Source organism: Anolis carolinensis, chromosome 2, assembly GCF_035594765.1.
Source record: "Anolis carolinensis isolate JA03-04 chromosome 2, rAnoCar3.1.pri, whole genome shotgun sequence".
Taxonomy (NCBI): domain Eukaryota; kingdom Metazoa; phylum Chordata; class Lepidosauria; order Squamata; family Dactyloidae; genus Anolis; species Anolis carolinensis.
The window spans coordinates 192,481,403-192,499,380 of NC_085842.1; the positions used below are offsets into that span (position 1 = coordinate 192,481,403).

General features: G+C 42.8%; 1 protein-coding gene across 2 annotated transcripts in view; it reads left to right on the top strand.

Moving 5' to 3' along the window:
• Positions 1–1,631: 1,631 nt before the first annotated feature.
• rasal3 (RAS protein activator like 3) overlaps positions 1,632–17,978 on the top strand; it is a 65,993-nt gene continuing 49,646 nt past the window's right edge. The window contains exons 1-2 of one of the 2 annotated variants that reach the window (XM_016991155.2): positions 1,632–1,663; positions 12,197–12,611. In XM_016991155.2, coding sequence (XP_016846644.1) covers positions 12,197–12,611 — 415 coding nt within the window. In that variant the 5' untranslated portion in view covers positions 1,632–1,663. Of the gene's footprint in view, positions 1,664–8,850; positions 9,208–12,196; positions 12,612–17,978 lie in introns of those variants that run through there. The other variant, XM_016991154.2, reaches the window with a different exon arrangement.

Here is a 17,978-nt window from a genome sequence, read left to right on the forward strand (position 1 = left end):
GGACACGAATGGACTTAACATCAGGGGAAACCTTTACCTTTACCTATGTTAATGTTTAAAATTTTATTCTTGCACGAAGTTCTGTTATTTGATGTGTTCAACCCCAATGAACAGCTGGCTGCCACCTTTGGGCCAATTGATATTTCTGAGCACTTTTCAAAAGCAGTTCAATGTGAACCACCGTAGCTAGATCCAAATTCTCCAGGAAGTTACTGTTGGTAGTTTCCATTGGTGCACTAACTGTTCAAATGCACTCCTGTTTGCTACTGAAACTTGTGTGGCCAGGATTAGAAATTGATCCAGGCATACAACCCAAACTTCAAATTGTATGTCGAGGGGGAATGTAATCTCATCTAACACAGCCTGGATCCTTATTACCAGATCTGTCTTTTGTCTGACCAGGAGCACTTCTATCTTGTTTTAATTAAGTTTCAGTTTATTCACCCTCATCCAGTCTGCCACAGTTGTCAGGAACTGGTTTAGCACAGAAATAGCTTCCTAGGAACTAGGGAAAAGGAGTACTAGAGGTTATCATCAGCATGCTAGTGACCCCTGATCCAAAGCTCCAGAAGCCTCTATTAGCAGCTTCATGCACATATTACATAGCAAAGGTGACAAAGCTGAAAGACTTCATGGAGCAATGGCCAAGGAGTTCACAGACCTTCTGAGAGTGTGCCTCCAAGAAAAGAATGGAGGCACCTTTAAGGCCCATCCCAGAAAGGCAGTTCAGAAAGATGCCATGCGTGATAGTATTGAATTGAGTCAATAAGTCCAAGAAAAACAACAGGGATACACCCTTCCTCCCTTCTTCCCAGAGTAGCTCATTTACAAAGGCTACCAAAGCTGTTTCTGTCCCATGACGACAGCTGAAATCAGACTGAAATGCATTTAGATAATATATCTGGTCTAGAAATCCCTGGTGCTGAGAAGCCACCACAAACCTTGCTCATGACTGTTATAATAATGTATATACCGGTAGTAAAGTACAGGGAGGTTTGTTTGTTTTCTTCAGAAGAGGTTACACAAGATCCTCCTTCAGATGTGTTGGAACCTTGTTTTGAAGTAAAGAGGCACCTACTCAACCAGTCCCTGCTACTGTCATTTTCTGGAATAATAACTTTTTAAAAATACACTATTGTCCTCTTCCACATTTTTATTACTGTTGCTCACCGCAAAAACAATTTATTATAAAAAATAAGGAACATGGGCTGGAGTCTGGAGACAAAGGGACTATATATCTAGCACAGTGCTTTTCAACCTGGGGTCCCCAGATGTTTTTGGACTTCAACTCCCAGAAATCCTAACAGCTGGTAAACTGGCTGGGATTTCTGGGAGTTGTAGGCCAAAAACATCTGGGGACCCGAGTTTGAGACCCACTGACCTAGCATGTCCTTCACATCTGTGTCCAATGCTGGTACTGCTGATGGACACCAAGAAAGAAATGGTTGAAGGTTTGCCCCAGCAATGTAATGAGGTGCTTTTAAAAATGTCAGCATCAAAGCACTTAGAGGAAACAGCGCAGCTATTTTGGTAAACCACAGCATTTTAAGGAAATCATGCAGCTGCACGGGTGGGGGTGGGCACCTATATGTCTTTGAAACTGTTTGAAATTGCCTATTTGCTTCATGGCCAAGAAGGAAAAGCAGCTTTGATACTGGATCAGGTAGGCTCTGCTCCCTTTAAAGGCAATATTCTATCAAACATACCTCTGATTTTTTGGTGCTGAAACAAGACGTGTGTGGCTGGCATTGGGAGTCTGTTGCCTACATCCTGTGTCTTTTGGCAAATATGAAATACCATGTTCTTTGTAGCTGTTCTCAATAACCACATAGGACAGATCAGTTTCTTGGGAGGTGATGAGGCATCCTATGCAGTGACAACTCTGCAGCTTGGCAGGTCTAAACATGGCCCAGAACTTTTCAGATCCACAGCCAGCAGCAACTGAAGCTTGAATAACACCATAAGCCTTTTGCCATATCAAAGGGTTATAATCACCCTATTCTAATGCATTTAACACCAGCAAGAGGGCTTCCAGATCAGAGGATGTGGTTTTCAGGCAAGCTAGAGTCTTAAGTTTCCCCTTGGGTACAATAAGAAATTTGCGTCCCAGTTTTAAGAGCTGCTACGTAATGTAGGATGAGAATGACTCAAGGTGGGCAGTGCTGTGCTTTTTAAATTTCAGCTAAATCTGTTTACATGGCAAGTTTCGATACGATTTTAAGTTCAAAGACTACAGAACTGTAAGTAAGGTAGAAACTGTGCAAAGGAAATCACAAGAGCCACTTTCCAAAATTAGTCACAATGCCTTCAAGCTTCTGGCCAAAATTCAATGATTAGTCTCAAAGTGAAGCCCACTGCAGTATTGCTGACACAACTCTTGATTTGTTTCCATTTATTCTACGGGTCTAGAGCAGGGGTCCCCAAACTTTTTAAACAGGGGGCCAGTTCACGGTCCCTCCAACCGTTGTAGGGCTGGATTATAGTTGAAAAAAAAAAACTATAAACAAATTCCTATGTACACTGCACATATCTTATTTTGAAGTGAAAAAAACCCAAATGGGAACAAATACAGCCTCAATGTTAATTATAATCTTAATCATAATAAAAATAATAAAGAGGGTTGGAAGATACCCCTTAGGCCATTGAGTCCAACCCTCTTCTACCTTTGTGCACCAAAAGCACAAGCAAAGCACCCCTGACAGAAGGCCACCCAGCCTCAATGTTGTTAATAATGATAATGATAATAATGATAATAATAATAACCTGCAAAGGTCGTGGAAAATGAACACGCAAAGATACTGTGGGACTTCCGAATCCAGACTGACAAAGTTCTGGAACACAACACACCACACATCACAGTTGTGGAAAAGAAAAAGGTTTGGATCATTGATGTTGCCATCCCAGGTGACAGTCGCATTGGCAAAAAACAACAGGAAAAACTCAGCCACTACCAGGACCTCAAGACTGAACTTCAAAGACTCTGGCAGAAACCAGTGCAGGTGGTCCCGGTGGTGATGGGCACACTGGGTGCCGTGCCAAAAGATCTCAGCCGGCATTTGGAAACAATAGACATTGACAAAATCATGATCTGCCAACTGCAAAAGGCCACCCTACTGGGATCTGCACGCATCATCCGAAAATACATCACACAGTCCTAGACACTTGGGGAGTGTTCGATTTGTGATTTTGTGAAACGAAATCCAGCATATCTATCTTGTTTGCTGTGTCATACAATAAAATAATAATAATAATACATCACACCCCTAAACGCTTGGGAACTTGTGATTTGTGATATGAAATCCAGCATATATATCTCGTTTGCTGTGTTATACTGTGTCTTTGTGTCAATAATAATAATAATAATAATAATAATAATAATAATAATAATAAAGAGGATTGGAAGAGACCCCTTGGGCCATTTAGTCCAGCCCCCTTCTGCCTTTGTGCACCAAAAGCACTAGCAAAGCACTCCCTTAATAATTAATTGTTTATTAAATAATAATTAAAATACCATTATAAACTAGCAAAGCTCTGGAAGGAGCGCACTGGGCAAGGGAGGAGGCGGGGGCCAGATAAATGGCTTCGATGGGCCGCATGTGGCCCCCGGGCCTTAGTTTGGGGACCCCTGGTCTAGAGCAACCATGATGCTCTGGAGACCAGGGTTCAAATCTCACTTGGCCATGGGAACCTATTAGGTGGCCTTGGGCAAGTCACACTTCTCCTCTGTCAAAGATGACAAGAACAAGTCCCCTGAATAAATTCAGCCAAGAAAATCCAATGATAAATTTATCTTAGAGTCACCATAAAACAGAACAACTTGAAAGCACACAACTACTACTATTACTACAACTACTATTACTCTAGATGATACTAACCTACGACTCTGGCTTAGAGTCCAAATAAGGTCATGGGTTGTAACATAGACACTGCCCAGGGATAGTTTCATCCCAATTGGTGCTCCATTCTCCAAGTCAAGATATATTCATATCCAAACTGTTTTAAGTTATGTTTGCATTTAAGGCAGTTCAACTCACCAAACACATATCTCAACCCTGTGATAAAAATATAAGAGATGGAGGAAAAAGTGGGGATTGTTGGCAGCAGCATGCTGAAACCTGAAATTTCCTGTTGCCCTTTTGCCAGACTCCTGGCATTTATCCCATACCTGGTCAATCCAGAAGTTTCATAATCTTTGCTGATGTTGCACATACTTGCTCCATTCAGCGCTTCTCTCCAAGGTCTGAGTATGCAGGTTGCAATCTTTTGCCCTTAGGGTTGCCAGTGCCTCTTATAATAAAGATTGTCCCCTATATGGCGGGTTGATGCCCTTTATGATAAGGGATGCCCCTTATTTGAAGATTGAAAGGCTTTTCTTTTCATAAAGACTGGAAAGGATTCCTAAAATCCTGCATTTTGGTGTGCAGGTCCTCCAAAAAGTCAGAAATTTTCAGACTATATGCTTTATAAATCTGTATAATATTCTATCTATCGGAGCCCCAGTGGCAAAGTGTGTTAAAGAACTGAGCTGGAGACTGAAAGGTCCCAGGTTCAATCCCTGGGAGCGGCGTGAGCTGTTGCTGTTGCTCCAGCTCCTGCCAACCTAGCAGTTCGAAAACATGCCAATGTGAGTAGATCAATAGGTACCGCTCCGGCGGGAAGGTAACAGCGCTCCATGCAGTCATGCCAGCCACATGACCTTGGAGGTGTCTACGGACAACGCTGGCTCTTCGGCTTAGAAATGGAGATGAGCACCAACCCCCAGAGTCAGACATGACTGGACTTAACGTCAGGGGAAAACCTTTACCTTTACCTATTCTATCTATCAATCAATCATCTATCTATTATCCCGTCTTTCTTGCAGCATAGGATTTAATAATAATAATAATAATAATAATAATAATAATAATAATAATAATAATAGGCATATCTATCTTGTTTGCTGTGTCATACTATGTCTTTTTGTCAATAATAATAATTTAGAAATCAGGCTCCATCGATAAACTTCAGTGGACACTCATGGGGATTTGGTTAATCAGTTAAAATTCATGAGTAAACCAGGGTTAGGTTTTTTTTTAGGTTTTTTTTTTTAAAAAAAACTGAAAAATTTCAGGGGCAGGTCGAACTCCTACCCCCCCCCCCCCCCCCCGGCTACAGCCCTGCCCGCCACCATCTCTCAAAAGGACATATAGTTGCCACATAACACATAAATAAAGGTAAAATTACATCAACATATTAAACAATGACAACATTAGTTGAGATAAAAACAACACATTACTCAAATTAAAAAACAATAAAAACATAGTACAGATTACTATCCCTGGGGAGGGCATTCCAAAGCCAGAGGACCACCCCCGAGAAGAGATAGGATGGATCTGAGCTGTGTAGGGCTTTGTAGGCAATAACTTGCACTTTGAATTGTGATCGGACACTTGTTGGCAGCCAGTGGAGCTGCTTCAATAGGGGCGTAGTGTGCTCCCTATAGCTGGCTTCTGTTAGGAATCTGGCTACCGACCTTTGCACTAATTGCAGTTTCCGAGCCGTCTTCAAAGACAGCTCCACGTAGAGTGCATTGCAATAGTCCATTCTATATGTAACTAAGGCGTGAACCACCATGGCCAAGTCAGACTTCTCGAGGTTTGGCCACAGCTGGCACACAAGTTTTAACTTTGCAAAAGCCCATCCAGCCATCACCAACACCTGAGGTTCAAGTGTCAATGATGAGTCCGGATCTGTGTCCTCAGGGAGAGTGTAATCCCGTTGAGCACAGGATGCCACCCTATATCCCGATAGGCCTCGCAACTCTTAAGGAGGACCTCTGTCTTGTCTGGATTTAGCCTCAGCTTGTTAGCCCTCATCCAGTCCATCACAGCTGCCAGGCACTGCTCTAGGATCCAGGGAGCTTCCTTGGACTGTGGTGGAAAAGAGATGACACCCAACTCCAAAACTCCAGATGACCTCACTCTGCAGTTTCATGTAGATGTCGAAAAGCATGCGGGAAAGAATAATAGAATCATAGAATAATAGAGTTGGAAGAGACCTCATGGGCCATCCAGTCCAAACCCCTGTCAAGAAGCAGGAAATCGCATTCAAAGCACCCCCGACAGATGGCCATCCAGCCTCTGTTTAAAACCCTCCAAAGAAGGAGCCTCTACCACAGTCCGGGGCAGAGAGTTCCACTGCCGAACAGCTCTCACAGTGAGGAAGTTTTTCTCAATGTTCCAGTGGAATCTCCTTTCCTGTAGTTTGAAGCCATTGTTCCTCGTCCTAGTCTGCAGGGCAGCAGAAAACAAACTTGCTCCCTCCTCCCTATGACTTCCCCTCACATATTTGTACATGGCTATCATGTCTCCTCTTAGCCTTCTCTTCTGAAGGCTAAACATGCCCAGTTCTTTAAGCCGCTCCTCATAGGGCTTGTTCTCCAGACCTTTGATCATTTTAGAACCTTGTGGGACCCCTTGTGGTCTCCCTCAACATCACCATCTGGGTATGATCCTCCAGGAAGGCGTGGAGCCACTGCATAGCAGTGCCTCCAAGACCCATTCCAGAAAGCCAGCCTAGAAGGATACCATGGTCAAAGGTATTAAAAGCTGCTAAGGGATTCAAGAGAACCAGTAGGGAGAGACACACTCCCTCTGTCTAGTTCTTTGTGGAGGTCGTCCACTAAGGCGACCAAAACCATCTCCATTCTGTAACAAGACCTAAAACCAGATTGTGAAGGATCAAGATAATCGGCCTCATCCAATAATCCCTGGAGCTAAGAAGCCACCACTCGCTCTAGAACCTTGCCCAAAAAAATTCAAGACAGCCTATAATATTAAAAGTAAATACAACACAAAACAATGAAAACCCATACTACAAGAAATTGAAACAAAGCTTAGAATTGGCTACGTTGACTAAAATCATTTGATATTTCAATATAGTGCAAGATGGTTAACATTTTCTTGTTACTGTCAATCTTGCATGCCATGACTTGCATCTTCCTCCTATTGTTATTTTGAAAACCAGGCAACATTATTTGTCCCCCATCCACCCATTATTCAGAGGGAAATGTTATTTATCACAACCAGGTCTTATTTTTCTGGTGTACTCCCTCCAACATCACACACTTCATACCTGCAATCTCATGAATCACAGAAACGTTTGGGTTTTAATATTAAAATGACACCATGGCCAACTAAGTGGATTTTCTTTATGTCCCCTGACCCCCTGGCTGTTTTAAATCACTAGTTCTAGAAAAAGTCTAGGTACCCTGCTCAAAACACTGCTTGTTCTTAAAGACTTGTTAGTGTTGGAAAATGACCAGTAGAAAATAAAGACGAGAGAGGGATTACATGACAATGGCAGCAATAATTATATATGCTCTAAGATGGAAAGACTCAATTATCCTGACATTTGTGTGAAGACAATTGAGAAAATATAACCATCAGACAGAGAATGTAAAGTCCTTAGATCAGATAATGTAGATTACATGTAGTTAATGTTTTTTGCTGTTTAGAATATAGTAGTAACATGCAATTTCAATCAGAGCTCTGCTCCATGACATTTAGAAACCCACACAGAGTGGAACAACAGCTTCTGAAATGGAAATTCTATAGTCTTGAGAATGCTATTCTCAAGCTTTAAAGAACTCAACAAAAAGATGGGCAGCCAGAATCAAGAAGCTTTGGATCTTGTTGTGCCTGTGGTGGTTATGGTAGTGTTAATATCCAGTTAGGTAGTGTTTATCCAGAGTTTATCCCTTGAGCATTGCACTGTATTTGGTAGTGTATTTTTAATAGCTTCAAGGGGGGGCGTAATTAATTTGGGAAGAGAATGATTGCTTTGCTATAATTACACATTCAACTTAGAGAACACGCACCTTTGCCTACAGAAAAGGCCCTATTAGGCAATATAATGTTGACTATTTTCTATCATCACCTCATTTATCATAAAATCTACAACTTCATATGGGGCTGCCCCAAGATATTTTTATAATGCAGGTTAAAGACAAAGTGGCACCTTCTTTGCTAAGCAGAGAAGCATTCAACTTACACTTGAGCATTACAGGTATTTCAAACCTCAAAGGAAAGATAATATAACAACTTGAAGGGAGGGAGGGTAAGGGGCCAGAAACACCTATTTAACTATGTCACAATTCATGTGATGGTCAAATGTGTTAGTTTAAAAAAATCACCTGTCAAATAAGAATAAGATATTATGGAATACCGCAGAAAAAGGAGGGGATAGGAACATTGGCAAAATGTCATTTGGATCTTTTTCCTTTTAAAAAAATGTATTGATGAACACCAACAGAATACAGGATACAGTCACAGGAAGAGGTGGGTAATAAATTCATCATCATCATCATCATCATCATCATCATCATCATCATCGGAGTCCTCGGTGGTGCCGTGGTTAAACTCTTGTGCCGACAGGACTGCTGACTTGAAGGTTGGGTTGCTGACCTGAAGGTTGCCAGTTCGAATCCAACCCGGAAAGAGCGCAGATGAGCTCCCTCTGTCAGCTCCAGCTCCCCATATGGGGACATGAGAGAAGCCTCCCACAAGGATGATTAAAAACATCAAAACATTCAGGCGTCCTCTGGGCAATGCATTGATGACGGCCAGTTCTCTCACACCAGAAGTGACTCGCAATTTCTCAAGTCACTTCTGATACAGATAAAAAAATCATCATCATCATCATCATCATCATCATCATCATATCTTTGGTGAATAGTAGATATCAGATGTGTGAGAAGTAGTCTTGTAAAAGCTAATTTTGTGTACTACAGCACCCAGAATATCCTTGCCAACATGGGAATCAGAGGTATAGTTCCAAAAAGTAAATTTTCCACTGCCTGGAGTGAATGGTGAAGTTCGGCTCAATTCAAGCAGCTTGCACCGGCATTGGAAGAGCAGTGATGCATCTTGGCAATTTAGACAGGCAAAGGATGGCTTCAGTCAGCCACCCATACGGCAAGAGGCAGCTTTGGTGTTGCTCAGGCAGGGTGAGGTGAGATTATCATCTTGTGGCAGATCACATGGGGTTTTGCCGAGCAAAGGCTGCACAGGGGAGGAAATCGGTCAGACAGAGAGGTGGTGAGACAGGAATCAAACGAGAAGCACAGCAGGAAGCCAAGGTGACTGACTGTCTCTTTCTGTGTCATGGTGGAGAGGAGAGCTGGGTTTCAAGAAGACAACCTTGTGGGCTGAGCACTGAAGAGAAGAGGTAAGAGCAGAGACAACTGGGAGATGGGAAGTCTTTCTGGACTTCTTGATGGCAAGATCCAGTGGCAAGAGGAGTGCTCAATATTTTAACCTTTAGTCTCAATAAACGCCACTCATGCAGGTGCCTCAAAAAGGTCGTCTCATCATACTTTATCTGAAACTATCTCCTTATTTGACTCTGCTACTCTGCCCGGGTATCTCAGAGAGAAACACAGGAGATAGCTTTGGGGAGGCTACTTCTCATCTTTTGCTAAAGTAGCCTTCACAGAAGGCTCTTGTGACCTGCAGAAGGAACAATTTCTGCTGAGAAGGGCTGACTCAACTCCTTTTTAAAAAAAATTAAGGGTTCATGGACATAAATGAGGGATGTGTTGTTGAAGGCTTTCATGGCTGGGATCACAGGGTTGTTGTATGTCTTTCGGGCTGTGTGACCATATTCCAGAAGTATTCTCTCCTGACGTTTCGTCCACATCTATGGCAGGCATCCTCAGAGGTTGTGAGGTTTATCCATTCCTCACAACCTCTGAGGATGCCTGCCATAGATGTGGGCGAAACGTCAGGAGAGAATACTTCTGGAACATGGTCACACAGCCCGAAAGACATACAACAACCCTATAAATGAGGGATTTTGGCCTACATAAATAGAAGCATAGGAGCCCTGGTGGCGAAGTGTGTTAAAGTGCTGAGCTGCTGAACTTGCAGACCAAAAGGTCCCAGGTTCAAATCCCGGGAGCGGAATGAGCGCCCGCTGTTAGCTCCAGCTTCTGCCAACCTAGCAGTTCAAAAACATGCCAATGTGAGTAGATCAATAGGTACCGCTCCGGCGGGAAGGTAACGGCGCTCCATGCAGTCATGCCAACCACATGACCTTGGAGGTGTCTACGGACAACGCCGGCTCTTCGGCTTAGAAATGGAGATGAGCACCAACCCCCAGAGTCGGTCACAACTGGACTTAACGTCAGGGGAAACCTTTACCTTTACTAAATAGAAGCATAATGTCTAGATCAGGCATGGGCCTCTGGTGGCCTAGGGGATAAAAGCCTCGTGGCTTGAAGGTTGGGTTGCTGACCTGAAAACTGTCAGGTTCGAATCCCACCTGGGGAGAGCATGGATGAGCTCCCTCTATCAGCTCCAGCTCCATGCGGGGACATGAGAGAAGCCTCCCACAAGGATGGTAAAACATCAAAAACATCCGGGCGTCCCCTGGGCAACGTCCTTGCAGATGGCCAATTCTCTCACTCCAGAAGCAACTCCAGTTGCTCCTGACACGAAAAAAAAAGGCAAACTAAGGCCCAGGGGCCGGATGCGACCTTCCTCATTTTCTCTGTCTTCTTGGCATAAAGCCCATCAGACCCTTATGCAGAAAGGATGAGGGAGGAAAGCACGCAGCAGCTGAGAACCCTGTGGAGTGCTCTCAGACACCGCATGCCTTGTCCTCCTCCCGGCATAAGAACGGTGTGAGCAGCCCTGTCCTTATGCTGAGGGATGGCTTGAGGAAGGCACGCAGCTGTTGAGAGCCCTCCGGGGTGCTCTTGGACGTCACCTGCTTCACTCTCCACCCAGCATAATGCTGACGGTTCAGCCCGAATATTGAGGGAGGAGTATTGGGGAAGAGGATCGGGGCATTGGACAATTCCTACCATCCAACATGGGTTCAGCCCATCAAAAGACACAGCTAAGGGTGCACCTGCAGTTTGACACCATTTAACTTCAATGGCTCAGTGCAATGGAATCCTGTAATTGGTAGTTTAGTAAGACACCAGCACTCTGGCAGAGGAGGCTAAAGACATTGTAAAACTGCATCTCCCATAATTCCATACCATTGAGCCATGACAAAGTGGTTCCAAACAGCATTCATTTTACAGTGGATGTACTCTGAAATGTTTTTTAAAACCTGCATAAGCATGCCCGAATGAACTCCCACTCCCAAATTTGGGAATGAAATCCCAAATCCCAGCCCTAGCTAAAGCTGGGCTTCCCTGCAGCCAGGCTGGACAGAATTGCTCTCAACTGGTGAGGAAAAGAGGGGAGGAAATATTGCTACCTGCCCATCATGCAGATCAACGCTTGGACCATCCCTGCTCAGAAGGTGGCACTTTGCAATGCTTCCCCAGGCACAAACAGATGCAGTAAGACAGGTTCTGTGAGTGTCAGAGCAGAGCGGGTTGTTCAAGATGCAAACTCCACAGCGCCTCGCCCACTGTTCTTTGGAGCCGGGCCACAGTATCTGAGGTTTCGAAGAAGCACACTTGATGGTTTTAGAAGAGGCAGGAGGGCTTCACATTTTGGCTCTGCAGGCTGCTGGTGTGTGTGGAACAATAGCAGCTGTGCGGGGCAAATTATTTCATCACCGGAAGTTATTGGGTATGCAGACAGCAGCATAGGATACAATTGGGGTTGCTGATGTATGTTCGATTTGTGCTTTTAAATCAAGACTCAGGAACTTCGGTGGTGTTTTTTTTTCTTCTCAGCCAGAGAGAGGTATGACTGGCATATGGCAGCATGTCTCAGGGACAGAGGCAGTGTTGCTATCCTGCATCATCTGTTGCCCGAAGTAAATGGCATTTCTTTGTGAGACCGCTGACTTTTTGAGTCCTTGGGGTAGGGAAGGCAGACGGCTTCTTTTCATTGCCTGGGAGGCCAATGACACCTTGTTTCCTTATTGTGTTTTCAGAGATAGATTCTGCTAATGTTAATATTAATAACACAAAAGTTAATTTCTGTAATTATCCACTCTTATTAGCCAGCATGACCCCATTGATCAGTGACTGTGCTGGCTGGTGATTTCTGAGAGCTATTGTCCACAAAACACCATTTCCCCAAAAGCTGATCCTTGATCAAATTGTCAAAACAGGGATACAATATTTGAGATTCCTTCTAGCTCAACTGCGGTGTCCTGAGAAACATACTAATTGGACACAAGATTCTGGGTGCTGTTTCTCAAATTGTTTTTTTCTGAAATGCCCCCTTTTTTTTCTTTTGCTTGGCAGATGGAGGCACATCGGAAGCCCCAGGGTGGAACAGAGGACCCATTTTTGCTGAGGTCCTACCGGTGGGAGACCGTTCTACAGAATGGAGAGAAGATTCCCAGACTGGATCCTTCTCATCACCATGGGTCAGCAGGCAGTTGGCACAAGGTCAAGCTACAGAAATGGAAGCGGGCACAAAGCCATCCAGAAACTGAACTTTCTCGGTCCAGTATCGAAAAGCTACCCCAGGCATCTTCCCGAGAGAATACAGCTGTTCCTAAGAGGTCTGTCTTCCAGAGGGCTTTCTCCACCCCTGCCAAGATGCCCAAGGAACATGAAGGAAGCAGTAAACTGAGCCTAAGGAAGTACTTACGATCCATGTCCCACCGGAAGAACCAGGAGAGCACTCCCAGATCTGAAAGAGAAGCAACCAAAGGTAGGATATCCCTGCATCACAACAACTTTGGGGTGGATCCAGCAGAGCCATTTTGTTGTTTTGGAAAAAAATAGGACAGGATACTAGGAACCACCCATGTGGAGGTGTAGTGTTAGGTTAGTTCAAATTAAGGATCCTTAAAAAATAATCCCCACTCTTTCAGTAGTGCTAATTTATGCTTAACAAACTGGTAAAGATGTTGTTTTATGTCTACTCTTACAGAAAGCACTCAAGATATAGCTACAAATCTATGTGCAAAATTTAGTGTCTAATCCACAATTCAGCACCTTTCATAGAATCATAGAATTGGAAGAGACCACATGGGTCATCTAGTCCAACCCTGTGCCATGCACGAAAAGCACAAAGTACCCCTGAAAGATGGCCATCTAGCCTTTGTTTAAAAACCTCCAAAGAAGGAACTCCCACCACACTCTGAGGCAGAGAGTTCCACTACTGAACAGCTCTTAGAATCAGGAAGTTCATCCTAATGTTCAACTGGTATATCCTTTTCTGTAATTTGAATCTTTTGCTCCAAGTCCTAGTCTCCAGGGAAGCAGAAATAAGTCCGATCCCTCTTCCTTATCACATTGTTTCAAATATTTTTACATGGCTATCATGTCTCCTCTCAACTTTCTCTTCTGCAGGCTAAACATGACCACCTCTTGAAGCTGCTTCTCATAGGCTTCACCAGACCTTTGATCATTTTAGTCGCCTTCCTCTGGACACGTTCCAGCTTGTCAATTGAACTATGGTGCCCTGAATTGGACACAGGGTTATTCCAAGTGAGGTCTGACCTGACCAAAGCAGAATAGGGAGGTGCCATAACTTCTCATGATCTAGACCAGGGGTCCCCAAACTAAGGCCCGGGGGCCGGATGCGGCCCTCCAAGGTCATTTACCTGGCCCCCACCCTCATTTATAATATAATATTTTTATATCAGTTTTAATACTATAATATATTGTATATACATATGATATTGATAATACTATTATAATGTTATACAATATAATACTAATAATAATACCATATAGTAATATTAATTATATCTTATATATTACATATAATGTTACAGTATAGTGGTATAGTTCAATATAGTAATATATAATGCTAATATTGTTCTATGCTAATAATATAATATATTGTATGTACATACAGCTGCTCTGAGTTCCCTTCGGGGTGAGAAGGGTGGGATATAAATGTAGTAAATAAAGGTAGTAAATGAATAAATAAATAATTTTGGACTTAGGTTCGCCCAAAGTCTGAAATGACTTGAAGGCACACAACAACAACAACAATCCTAATTAACCTTTCTCATTGGCCAGAAGCAGGCCCAGACGTCCTATTGAAATCCTGATAGGTTTATGTTGGTTAAAATTATTTTCATTTTTAAATATTGTATTGGTCTTTCATTGTTATTGTTGTTGTTTTGCACTACAAATAAGATATGTGCAGTGTGCATAGGAATTTGCTCAGTTTTTTTTTTCAAATGATAATTCGGCCCCTCAACAGTCTGAAGGATTGTGGACCGGCCCTCTGCTTAAAATGTTTGAGGACCCCTGATCTAGACACTATACTTCTTTTGATGCCGCCCAAAATCCCATTGGCTTTTTTAGCTGCTGCATCACATTGTTGGGTCATGTTGTTCACAAAGACTCCAAGATCATTCCACATGGACTGTTGTTGAGCCAGTCATCACCCATCCTGTATTTTTGCATTTCATTTTTTCTGCCTAAGTGTAGTATCTTACATTTCTCCTGGTTGAAATTCATTTTATTAGTTTGGGCCCAAATCTCTAATCTGTTCAGGTCATTTTCAATTGGATTCTGGAGTATTAGCTATTCCTCCCAATTTGGTGTCAACTGCATTTTGATAAGCACATCCTCTAAACCTTTATTAAAGGACCTCATCACAAAGGCCCATGGATTTGCCATGCATACTCAGCTTTTTACAATGGCGAACTTTCTCAGAATAAAAATTGCCAAGGAAATCTTAAGGTTGTAATAAGTCAGTTTTGGGCAAGGTTACAGTCTCTTAGCCTTAAAGAAAGGCAATAAATCTTACCAAGAAAATCCTAGAGTTGCTATAAGTTAGAGTTGATTTAAAGATAACAATAAGCACATCACAATCTCCATTACACTAAAAATAAGTCAAACTATCAGCTCTTGTTATCCCATTCATAATGTGAAATAAAAGGTAAAGGTTTCCCCTTGACATTAAGTCTAGTCGAGTCCAACTCTGGGGGTTGGTGCTCATCTCCATTTCTCAGCCGAAGAGCCGGCGTTGTCCGTAGATGCCTCCAAGGTCATGTGGTTAGCATTACCGCATGGAGCGCCATTACCCGATGGAGCAGTACCTATTGATCTACTCACATTGGCATGTTTCGAACTGTTAGCTTGGCAGAAGCTTTTAGGGCAGAAGAAGAAAACCTTTCACCATGCTACCCTGATAAACATCTGGGAGTTATTTTCCCAATAGCAATTCCGTATACCATAACAATTCGTGCTGTACCTTATTTTTGTTGCCTGGCTGAGCCACGAAAGGCCCACAACAGAAGATGATTAAGGCATTTATTCTGCCAGTATTGAATAGACAAATAGAGATACCAATCTCTTCACTTGGTTGAAAGTCTTTTTCAGCACATTCTATCTTAATCCTTCCTCAGCTGGCACTTGTTTTCTGTTTGTTGCATACAACCCACAGATAGTTTCTCAAAGCAACACTTTTGTGGAATGTGGTTGTATGACAGCTGGGTGGCAGCGTGTGTGTCATGCATTTGATGCTGTTTATAATGGAAGTTGTAACAAGATGTGTCACCTCTTCCTTCACTATTATCACTTCATCCTTTCTCTGCCATATAATACCTATGTAGGTGTCTGGGAATCCATTTTAACCACCTTTTTTATTTAAATAGGGCATGGAGCTTTCTTTAAGAATAGGTTCACATCTCTTTCCATAAATGTCATCTCCCAATTATATGGTTTTGTCATTAAGGATGCTAAACTGGTGAGTGTAGAGTCAGGGTTGTTGCTCAGTTTCCTCTCATGGCACTACCCTGGTTCTCACCACTACTTTTACAAACTACTTTAGCACATCACACAGACAGAACGTTTGAACTGCAGACTGTTTTGCTGCCTTCTTTCCATTGCTACTGGGGAGCAATCCAACTACATTAATTACTTAAACTGCAACTTGTACACTTTCCTAACCTCCAACTGTTCCAATTTGGCAAGAAGACTCAGATAAATGCTCCGTAGTCCCATTTTTAACTGCTTTTAGAATGTCCCTGGGCTTTCTATGCTGGCCAGAAACCCTAAATCGAGCCAGAAGTCATTATTTGACATTCACAACAATTTCCAGCCCATAATGCAGGGTAAAAAGAGTTAATCCAGTTTCGTCAGCTTTTACCCCATATTAACAGAAGCTGGGGAATACTCTGGAGTTCCGCATGGCTCCATAGCTCAAGGAATAATAATAATAATAATAATAATAATAATAATAATAATAATAATAATAATTCATTGGAACTTATGCCTCAAGTACCACCTCCCTGCAGTAAAGAACTGGTGGGATCACAAACCTGCAAAGGTTGTGGAAAATGAACACGCAAAGATACTGTGGGACTTCCGAATCCAGACTGACAAAGTTCTGGAACACAACACACCAGACATCACAGTTGTGGAAAAGAACAAGGTTTGGATCATTGATGTTGCCATCCCAGGTGACAGTCGCATTGATGAAAAACAACAGGAAAAAATCAGCCGCTATCAGGACCTCAAGATTGAACTTCAAAGACTCTGGCAGAAACCAGTGCAGGTGGTCCCGGTGGTGATGGGCACACTGGGTGCTGTGCCAAAAGATCTCAACCGGCATTTGGAAACAATAGACATTGACAAAATTACGATCTGCCAACTGCAAAAGGCCACCTTACTGGGATCTGCACGCATCATCCGAAAATACATCAAACAGTCCTAGACACTTGGGAAGTGTTCGACTTGTGATCTTGTGAAACGAAATCTAGCATACCTATCTTGTTTGCTGTGTCATACAACGTCGTTGTGTCAATAATAATAATAATAATAATAATAATAATAATAATAATAGCTTGTTTTAAAACAAGCAGTCCAAGAAAAAGAATATGCCTTGGCAGAATATGTAAAGCAAAGTGAAGAACCTGCTTTGATTGAAGTCAAAAATCAGAAACTCCTCCAAACACAGCAGACAAGTACAAGAAAACCGCACTACAAACTAGAGCTGACAGCTGGCACAACAAAACATTGCATGAAAGGTTCCTTGACAAAATTGAAGGAAAAGCTGATAAGGAGAAGACCTGGCAATGGCTCATGAATGGGACCCTGAAGAAGGAGACAGAAGGCCTGATCCCTGCAGCCCAGGAGCAAGCCATCAGGACAAATGCAATTAAGGCCAAGATCGAAAAATCAGCTGATGACCCAAAATGCAGACTGTGCAAGAAAGCTGATGAAACCATTGACCATATCCTCAGCTGCTGTAAGAAAATCGCACAGACAGACTACAAACAGAGGCACAGCTATGTGGCCCAAATGATTCATTGGGAAGTATGCCTCAAGTACCACCTCCCAGCAGTAAAGAACTGGTGGGAGCTCACCCCACCCCCCAGATTCGAACCACCGACCTTTCGGTCAGCAACTTCAACAGCTCAGCAGTTTAACCTGTTGTGCCATCGAGAGCAAGGAGAGGTTGGGGGAAATCTAGCTGGATCAGGCAAAAGCAAACTGTGGCACCCTCTCCTAGGTTTTCTGTTTCTGTTCGTTAATATCTTTGGCCACCTCATGTTGCTTGACTACATGTCTCCTGACTTTCCTATGTGATATATTGGAGAGAATGCATTTCTTTCACTCATACTTGTTTTGTTTTTTGTTTTAAAAAACTTACAACCAATTTTCTGAAAGCAAGAACAAGGGACAGAACAAGTGACTCTAGGTTGTCAAAGAAGCCAGACAATGAGCACAATGCCCAGGAGGGCTGCTATTTTGCTATTGACAGGAAGATGAAGTTTGAAAAACTGTGTGAGTCTGGAAACCGTATGAGTCTGGAAACCTCAGCACTATTTTCTTCCAAGGATTTTATAGTTGCTGACTCTGCTTTCTCTTCTTCTGCCCTAAAACTGGAATGCAATGCTGTCTGGGAGCAGCAACTTCATAACTTTTCCCAGACATAAAATGAATTAGGCAATTTTCCCTTTGTCTTTTCATTCCTTTGATCAAAGTATGTAGCATAAAATGGGGATTTAACACATAGAGGGTCAGTTCTTAGGGCTATCCAAATCTATAGTGAAATTTAAAATCTTTATTTCTATGGTCAACTTCTGATGGAATCATGCTGGAAAAT